Here is a 10,143-nt window from a genome sequence, read left to right on the forward strand (position 1 = left end):
GGTCGCACCCCCAGACTCTCTCATTAGTCAGAGAACATCCAGTGACCGTTTTTTGTGCGCTGCTTCTTCACGCAGGGTCACGGGCTATGCCTGTGGGAGACTTGATTTTTTCATTTATAATAATTTTATAGTTATAAAATCATAATATCAAACTTATTCCATGACTTGAGATATACATGCGAGTTAAGTCTGAGTATGTCGACTGAACTCTCAAATGAAACAATACAACGTAGTACGACTCCTGATACGAGATCCCTCCTAATGATCCCCATGTGGAGGAGAAGTCAGACTATAATAGCGATCCCTACATGTATAACCCTCTGTTGTGAGTAATGCTCCATAGAGGGCCGCTGCTGACGGGCTGATGATGAACGTGAGAAGGTTCGAGTGGTCAACCCTACGCACGCTGCAGGAAGCTGTGCACGTCAGCACATTTCCTGGTCGGAGTGTTTGGTTGACCATAAGAGGGAAGGAGGGGGAGATTTAGAGAACGTGACACACAGGATGTTGTGGGATGAGTGACTTATTCTCTGTTGAGATAAAGCCGAAGAACCGTGATGACTAATCCAGTTTTGGTGTAAACATGACTTGTTCATGGAATCTTAAAATCAAAAGTCACGAGTCACCTTTGCTTGTGATGAACAGGATTCTTATTTTCCTCTTTATTACAAATACGTATTAAATAATATGAAAAGTTGTATAATCATCGTACTGGTAATCCCACTTGTACATTGTTTTGTGTGTTACACATTACTTAAGATTGGGCAAGTAAAAGCATTTGAAAGCATAAAACAGAAAAACACTTACTCAAACAATTACAAAAGGACCCAGGGGGTGGGGCGAATCTGACATTAAGCAGGCAAACTTCAATCAAAGGCGTTTGGCAAAAACAAAAGGCTACGTGCATGTCATCTTTTACATAGAAAGTAAACAAAGGAATCCTTTTGAGCGAGATATAAGACACTAATGAGCAGATAAGAGGTGTCCAGTGCATGGTGCTCAAGTTCTTTTCTTCTTCCCATGAGTAAAGAGCAGCCCAGCCTCCCTGTGTGGCTGCTCCCTGTGTGTCCTTGAGAGAGTGCGATGGGCGCAATGGGCCCAGCAGGCTCACCGCCTACTGCGACACAGCCGGCACGAGCATGCTCAGCGTGGGCAGACTGGGCTTCAGGGAGGGTGCTTTGCCGGCTGCCATTTTGTTAAGGTTCCGCACCTCTGCCTGCCAGGAGGGGATCTTCTTGCTGGTCATGTGACGGCGGGCGTGTTTGGTCAGGTGGTCACTGCGCATGAAGCGCCGGTCGCAGACAGGGCACACAAACTTCTTCTCGCCGGTGTGCGTCCGCCGGTGCCGCGACAGCTCGTCCGAGCGGGCGAACTGCTTGTCGCAGCTCTCCCAGCTGCAGCTGAAAGGCTTCTCACCTGAGGGGGACAACAGGGGGAGAGAGAGGAAGGGTTAGAGAAGAGAGGCGTCGTGATGTCACAGATAACATCATCATTAGATATAAGGATGAACGTCGAGCCCGGTTTAGCCACACTATACTACAAAGTAGTTTATTTCTTTTGGTTTCGTCTTCCAGGCTGAAACATACGACTGTGAATCCTAACCTGTGTGCGTCCGGAGGTGCGCCTTCAGATGGGAGCTCTTGAAGTAGGTCTTCCTGCAGCCCGGAAAGTTGCACACATAGTTCCTCCTGCGGGAGAAGTCCATCTTGGTGGCCGTGGTGACTGCCCCACAGGGGCCCGCCGGCATGTAGACGGGGGCCGGGGCCAGGGGGAGCAGCTTGGTGTGGCCAAGGGTCATGACACTTGGCGTGCAGTGCTGAGCCTGTGGGAGGGACGACTGTGGAGGAAGCACCAGCATCACCGTGCCCTGCCGCACCGCCGGGCCCATGATGAGGGGCTGCTGGACGGGCGCGGCGTGGACCGGACCCTGGGAGAGGATGGAGGTAGGGCTGGTCCTCAACCCAGGGCTGGCAGTCTGCAACGTGCCGGGAATAAAGGCCGAGATGATACCCGACTGGCTGCTCACAGGGATCATCTGGCAGAAGATCTGGGGAGTGGAACAGAGGGTGGTGGTGGTGGTGGTTGAGACAGGAGTGGCTGGCTGGGTGCTAATGCCCCCGGGGGCTGTGCTGTCCGTACTGAGCTTTGAGTGGATGGCCAGCTGCCTGGCCTGCAGGGTGGCTGTGCAAGAGGAGGGGGGAGGGGGAGGGGGGCTCGGCTGCCCAGTCTGTCTTGTGCAATGCTGCTGCCGCGGCTTCTGTTGTTGTGGATATGGTTGATGATGATGAAATAGTTGTTGTTGCTGCTGCTGCTGGCAAACTGTGGCCGCTATGGCGCTGCTACAGCTCCTGGGGACCCCTGGAATGTGCTGCTGGCAAGGGGTGCTGTCTGCGGTGTGGCGGATGACGCTGGTCCCCATCGCCCTGCAGGCCTGGGGTGGTGAGGGGAGAGCGCTGGGCCTCTCGGGAGCAGAGGTCAGGGCAGGGCGAGGGAGCCCGGTCCCGCAACGCTGTGTGGAGCTCTCTGTGAAGCTGGGGCTGTGGGGGGGCGTCATACTCTGGAGAAACAAGGGGGGGAAGGCAGACATGAGACGATGAGCCATAGTCAGGCAGAGGTCTAGATATGGTCATGTGTTTTACAAGGCGGTAATAGGACGCTTGGCTAGGGCTGCTTCAATGGTTTTAAGGATAACGTTTACAGAGGTAATAGTCCCTATAGGTCCAGCAGATATACATACAAGGTAATGGGCACTCTGAGCCTTAATGGCCCATTTTTATGGCCCGTTTATTTACATAGCTGCAGAGTGGAGGAGCTCCAAGTTCAAACCACCTTACTGTAGCCAGGCGTATCTAGTCCTAGCAACTTGACCCGAGACTCTTAACCACTGACCCAGTCCCTCTACGTTCTCTGCCAAGAGCAGCCGCAAGTCAGGAGAGCTGTTGGAACTCTACGCTGAGTTTGTGGATGGGGAGCTTGTCATATGGCTATGTTGGGGTTCTACTCTGTTCTAATATTTGGAGGGTAAACTGATGTTTGATCCATCTGTGTCATTTCAAAGGCTATGTTGTTGTTGTGTTTTTTTAAGTCGTGACTTACCAGTGATGAGAGGGAAACAAAGTCCTTGGGGGTCTCTGGTAGTTCAGGAGAGAGGACCAGGTCGCAGGAGTCTGAAGCAGGGGTCAGTGGCCGTGGCTTGCAGGGGTTCTGTGCAGGCTGGCTGGGGAAGGGCCCTTGGCCCCAGGAGGAACTCATGCACATCAGGGCCTCCGCCGCCTCCAGGTCTGTGTACTCTAGGCCCGGGGAGCCTCTGCTGGTTCCACTGGAGATTAACTGCTCACCACCATGCCTCCTCCTCTTGAAGTAGGACCTACACTGGTCCACATACTGGGCCTATTGAGAGTCAGAAGCAGAACGATCAGGCTAAACTATATAGAAAATAATATGGGCAACTATATGAGGCAGCAGGAGATTTTGTCATGGGACTTGACTAATAACGTGTAATGTCTGAGGTCACTTTTTTGAAACTTTAGAAACAGACTGGCTCGCAAATGGTTCGTTATTTGTTATGAGCTTTATATATATATATATATTTATTTTTTTATTTTTTTATTTTTTTATTATTATTTTTATTTATTTATTTATAGTTAGGTTAGGGTCACGGTGACAAACTGCAGTAGTGCCAGTAATGGAGTGAGCAAGGATGAGCCAACACCCAGCCCGTCTCGCAATGTCTCAGGCTGAGCGCCAGAAGGACGCCTCCCATCTCCAAATATAGACCGAGACCGTGACGTAGCGCCCGGTCCGCCGTGTGAAATCCCAGCAGCAAGCCACCGGATCAGGGAAGTGAGTCCAAGAGCCGATGACTTGTCAATAATCAATCCATAAAACTATCGAAAGTGAGCGGTAACTATGGGCTCGACATCACCATAACAACTCAAACATATGTAATCGTTTTTAATGTCTTAATGTGTAAATGAGTGAATGCATCACCGGCCATCACAGGGGCTGAATTAAGTGAAGAGCCTAAAGTTACTTTTATATCGCCAAATATGTCTAAATTAATGAATAATTATGAATATATTAATCAATAAATTAAATCAATAATTACTTTCTGTCTGATTATACTGTTGTGTTGTTCTACTGCAGGGTTAATGTCACGTTATTCATGACATTACTTTGAGGCCGAGGTTTATATTTCCTTGCGTTACCGTCAACTCACTTACTAAAGTTATGGAATCAAACGTGAACGTTAATGAGTCCAATTAAACACTCGTTCAAAGAACCTCGACTCGAACAATAATCGATCAACAACTGCTGCCGAGATGCGACCATCGTTCACAATATATAATAGCCTACCGTTCATGTCTTAATAACCTTAATAATAATAAACTTACCCCGTGCGGCGGCTCCATCTCTGCATATGTTCTCATGGGCATCATAAAGTAGAACCAAACCGAGCCGCGTTCTGTCAGAAGAGAAGAGGCAGCTCAGACCCGTCTCGCCGAAGACACTTCGCTCTGAATGGGCTGACCGCCGCCGCTCAGCTGTGCGTAAAACATGAAAACAAACCGCACAACACACACCGGCGGGCGGCAACGCTCCACCAATCAGAAACGAATGTGTGTGAGGCTCCACCAATGCAAAATAAATGTGTGTAAGGCTCCGGCCAATGGGAGAGGAAACGGCGCGTGAACAGCGCATGGGCGCCGGGCGGTTGGAGGAAGCGTTGTGCGTGGTGGTCAGGGGGCGGGACGTGGTTGTTGGTGGGCGGGGCGCGGAGTCATCGGTGTCGGAGTAAACCCGGTGAACTGAGGGCCTCGAAGTAGGCGAAAGGTCGCCGGAGCGCCATGGTTGTCACTGCCGCCTGCGTTTAGGGGCTGATTGGCCCAACTGTACGCACTTTACGCTTTATTTTTTGCTAAACACATAATTGCTATTGCTTTTTTTATATTAACAAGAATGTGGAGTTAATTATATATATATATATATATATATATATATATATATATATATATATATATATATATATATAAAATTCTTTACCCGTAATGGAATTATATATTTTTATTTCACACATGAACAACATAATGAACAACATTATATATTATCAGCAACTTATATGGAGCGTTTAGCTCCATATAAGTTGCTGATAATATATAAAGTAGGCCTAATTGTTGAACTTGAATAAGAGGTAGAGTCAGCCTGCTGTTGCTCACCTTTCACCAACTTTCCTACGTAATGCTGTCAGACGACAGAAAGACAGATAGACAGAAGCTGTTGTTTTGGCCCCAGCCATGAGCCACCTCAAAGTATGGCTGAAGTATTTTCATTTATCGATTGATAAGTTTATTTATTCATTCATGTTTCATTGATTTTGATATTGAATAGATTTTTCTTCATCAAATAGCAATTTCTCCCCTCCATATTAAAGTGTCTAACATTATCTGTTTGTGATTTCCTCATCCATAAATCATCCAGGTTTTTGCTAACAAATGTTTAATGAATAATACGTTAATGTTGATTTATGTTTCATTCGCTGCAGTTCACTGCAGATCCCCTCCTCGTCTTTGCACCCAGCAGAATCCAAATGAGAACTGACCCACATTTCAGTTACATCACATGTTCCATTTGGACAAAGGAGAGATCTGTGTCAAAGACCAAATGACTTTTGGAGTTACGACAGAGAGATGGCAATTGAATAAATATATATATATACACTTGAACCCCATCATTTCCCATAACAGGCTGTAGTCACTAAAAGACTGATACATGTTTTCATTGAACTCGATCAATCAATTGGAAATGTTTAGGCTTCCACTGACGATGGTGACGAGGCCACCTCTTCCCCTATGCCCGTCTTGAATCAACGTGACGTGATTCAAGGACTTGCAAGTGGCCATTATCCCAGGCAGCAGGGGGTCTTGCGGGTGTAGCGGGCCCCCACCCCGGTGGCTGGTTCAGGACCCAGGCAGGCCGAGGGCCCGGCCCCACAAAACCCATGCGTAAGCATGAGCTCAGAGGCAGTCACGTGGGAGGGAGCGTCAGCAACACAAATATGTCCCTTCGGTGCCAGCAATGAGCGGAAACAGCAGGAAGGGGGGGGTGAGGAACAGGGAGGGCCGGGGCCTCCAGGGGGCGGGGCCTCCAGGGCCGAGCGTGCGATAGGCCCGCAGTAGCAGACCGGTCTGCAGTACGGGACCTGTTTGTCATATAAGTCTGTTCCCTTCACCTCGGCATCAAATCTAGAGGAAAGGTTACTCTCCCCTTATCTAGGCTTTCACATGCACGCCTGCTGCTCCTGCCAACACAAATACACACACACACACACACATTCACACACACAAATACACACACACACACACACACACACACACACACACACACACACACACACACACACACACACACACACACACACAAACTGCTCCCCTTCCCACCTGAACAACTACCTCCAGGAGACCAATCTATATATCCCCCAGAGATATCCCCTGAGAGAGAGAGAGAGAGAGAGAGAGAGAGAGAGAGAGAGAGAGAGAGAGAGAGAGAGAGAGAGAGAGAGAGAGAGAGAGAGAGAGTGAGTGAGGGATAGAGTTTGTGAGAGAGAGAGAGAGACACAGAGAGAGAGAGAGAGTGAGAGAGAGAGTGAGGGATAGAGTTTGTGAGGAAGAGAGAGAGAGACAGACAGACAGAGAAACCGAGGGAGACAGACAGACACAGAGAGAGACAGAGAGAGAGAAAGAAACAGACACAGAGAGAGAAAGAGAGTGAGGGATAGAGTTTGTCATTAGTAGGTACAGCATTTAAATAATAAATTACACATTTGTCAAAGCAAAAGGACAATGCACTGAATAATTTATACGATGATACCATATTTATTTGCACTTGCCCTCTGTTTGCATGTGCATTTACACAACAAAATGCGTAACTGTCTTTATTTGATCGTTTTGTCAAACTCCCTAGAAAGGAGAAGAGGCCTCCCCTGGCATGCCTTGAACATGTGAACCTTGACCCCTCACCCCCAGACCCAAGGCCTCTGAATGTCATTCTGCAGGTCCTGGGGTCAGAATAGCTTATGAAGCCAAGCCCGGCAGCCGATTGGCTGAAATCATTTCCAGAATAGATTTGGCAGCTCATTTTTAAATCCTGAAAAATGTAATCTTCCAGCTGTTGCACACGGCTTGCTTCTTGGTGAAAGGACACAGCAACTGGGGGAGAAGACTAGCCTGGCTATTGGCAGACCAAGCTCAATAGTAGATTGCACATTGGTCTGGGGAAGCTGCTGTCATTTTCTTCAGCACAAGAGGCGTGATCAACGGGCAGAGTTAAATTGACTGTGTATGCAATTGGCTGCTTGCCGTCCCTTCCCTGTTGTCATTGTGTTAAACCAGCCAATAGCGTGCCAGGGGGAAAAGCCAGCTTGGTGATTGGTTCCCGCAAAAACATATAGAAACTAGAAAGAAATGTATTGCTCTTCTTTGAATGGGCGGGACTACCAAGTCTAGGAGAAGACTGGACCAGCTGGGACGACTGGGATGAGCTGTTACCTTTCAGAATTCCCCTTTTCTTTCCTTTCATCGCCTTGTTTTTTTTTTTGTCTTTCGTTCTTTCTTGTTCATTACTATCTATATAAGTAAAATATTGACAATTCTGTAATACATTTGCAAAATCAGAATTCAAGTCCCTAGAGATCCCCCCATGCTAAAAGAGACCTCAGTTATTCCTCCATTCATCACTTAGGTCCTGTTGCCTTCAGGGCCATAAACCAGTCAACACTGTTTACCTCAACACTACAGCTTACTGCCTGCTGTTGGCCGCTCGGCTGTTTGTATGTACACCATGTAGCCTACTCTACGTCCTTAACTATTGAAACCCTTATGTCTTCCCCATTAGCATTGCATCACCAATCGACCAATGTTGTTGCATGGGTCTGCTGTGTTGTCTCCTCACTGTTTACAGCACACACAGCCCACTAAACCACACCCTTCGTCCTACACACACCAACAGGAACAACAGCAATGATTCATCCTCAAAGAAGACTTGGGAACGTTCAATATTAGATTTAGAAGCCGATTGGCTGCCAAGGCATGCTGATTCGTGATTGGCTCACTTGCTGTCTGTTGTCCTGGCAACGGCAGAACACAGGCCCTGCAAGGGCTCCCTGGTGGAACGTCTGGAGAGGGTCTGGCCTTGCGACAGCCATTGTTAGTTGAAGCTTGGATGGAAATCAATATCAGGAGCTGCCTGTTCATATTGGAAAGCAGAGTGGAGAAGAGGATTGTGAAAAAACACAAATTAGTGACAATGGAGTTTAGGAGAAATGCTCTTATCAAGAGTCAGTTGATTAGGATGTTTACACAACCAAGTTGTTTTATCCCCTTTAATATACGTTTGAGAAGTCCCTGGGGATCCTCCGAAAGCTTGAGAAAGTTGTAATGTGTTTATTCACTTCCTTCAACACAAAGAAAATACACCCTGGTTTCATGTTTCATATCAACCGCCTAACAACCCAAAGTAACACATGAAAGTATTTCATGCAATACTAAACTACCAAGTCCATCAGTTATCCTTATATTACAAGCTTCCTAAATGAATTCCTTTATTTCACAAGCTCAACATAATTCATACAAATGGATGTGATAATGTTTGCTCAATGAAATATCTCGCAAGTCTTGCGTCTTCCGTTTTATATATTGTGTTGTGCAGCTCTTTTATTACAAAGCTGATCAAATCATATTAATCTGTGGCAGAGAGCACCACAAAGGGACAAATTTACAAATTTACTTATTAGAAATGTCCTGAGAGAGAGAGAGAGAGAGAGAGAGAGAGAGAGAGAGAGAGAGAGAGAGAGAGAGAGAGAGAGAGAGAGAGAGAGAGAGAGAGAGAGAGAGAGAGAGAGAGAGAGAGAGAGAGAGAGCAGATGGCCTAGCACTCAAGGGCACTCTGCTGCTCGTTGGCTGGATGGAGGCTGGTTAAAGTGTAACCAGCGGTCGCCACCTGCCTTATCAGGACGCCCAAGCCCCTAAAGTTTGGGCGGTGCAGTAAGATAAGTCACGTCTACAGGTCTGGATGCAGGTACACTCAGGTCCGCATGCTGCAGCTAACCGGAGAGAACGAAACAAAATGGTGCAGGGTCACCAGCCTGGAAGGCCTTGGTTGTTGAGTCAAGGGGCTCAACAAACCCATGAGGGGCCTCGGTGGGCTTGCCGTTAGGGCTCACCGTGAGGGCCCATCCTTAGGGTCTGTCCCCAACTCGTTTCATCTCATGATGTCTTCCTCTTCCTGTTGGTTTCTGGGAGTGGAGCCTGGGGGGACCAGGCCCTGTATCTCTGGAGCTGAGAGACCCTTGGAGACCGGGGCCCCTATCTGTGGATCTGAGAGGCCCTTGGGGACTGTGGTTAAGGGACTTATTAAACATTTTGATCACATCGATGTCCTCCTTTTGACTGTTCTGCTGTTAACACACACACACACACACACACTACACACACTCGTTTGGAAGCTAGGGGAACATTTCTCCGGGAGCAGACAGGTTTCGGCAGAGGGGTTAGATGATACCATAGGGTGAGGCATATGGTCCAATAAACCCCCCACACACACAATACTGGGACAGTAGCCGTGTCTATGCTATAACTGCTATAATATCATATCTTCACATCGACAACAAGAACAACAGCTGTTCCAGGTAAAAGTCCTCTTTTATTGGCATAATGCATCAATGCTTTTACAAAAATGAATTATGCATCGGTATTTAAATACATGTTAACATCATATCTCTCTTAAACAACTTCATATAAAAAGAAACCAAAAAAAACATTATATTATTAATTGTAGTTTAGACATTTGAAAATATATTGTAAAAAGTTCCCACATCCACACTCTTAATAAATATATACACATAAGTACTGATATACAAAAAGGTTGCGCAGATCAAGCATTACTTTAGAGCAGAACTTTACAAGGCACTGACCTGCCTTTGATATGCATCGAAAATATATCACAAAGAAATGGCCATCAGAAAATTAATGTGTCTGGAGATAAATATGATATTGCACTATCAGGACAATGTGGATTGTGTGAGATACTGGTATCTATCTACCGTACTCTACTCAAACGAAGGGAACTTCCATGTTCAAATTAAGTATC

The 10,143-nt window shown here is 47.0% G+C and overlaps 1 protein-coding gene across 1 annotated transcript; it reads right to left on the reverse strand.

Moving 5' to 3' along the window:
- Window positions 1–653: 653 nt before the first annotated feature.
- LOC311362144 (Krueppel-like factor 11) lies at window positions 654–4,535 on the reverse strand. The gene is made up of 4 exons (XM_084481959.1): window positions 4,395–4,535; window positions 3,097–3,390; window positions 1,603–2,557; window positions 654–1,416 (listed from the first exon to the last, which is right to left on the reverse strand). The coding sequence occupies exons 1-4, from the start codon at window positions 4,437–4,439 to the stop codon at window positions 1,115–1,117; spliced, it is 1,596 nt and encodes a 531-aa protein (XP_084338085.1). The 5' UTR covers window positions 4,440–4,535; the 3' UTR covers window positions 654–1,114.
- Window positions 4,536–10,143: the final 5,608 nt, after the last annotated feature.

The sequence above is a fragment of the Micromesistius poutassou genome (genome assembly GCF_964030765.1).
Source record: "Micromesistius poutassou genome assembly, chromosome: 17".
Classification (NCBI taxonomy): Eukaryota; Metazoa; Chordata; class Actinopteri; order Gadiformes; family Gadidae; genus Micromesistius; species Micromesistius poutassou.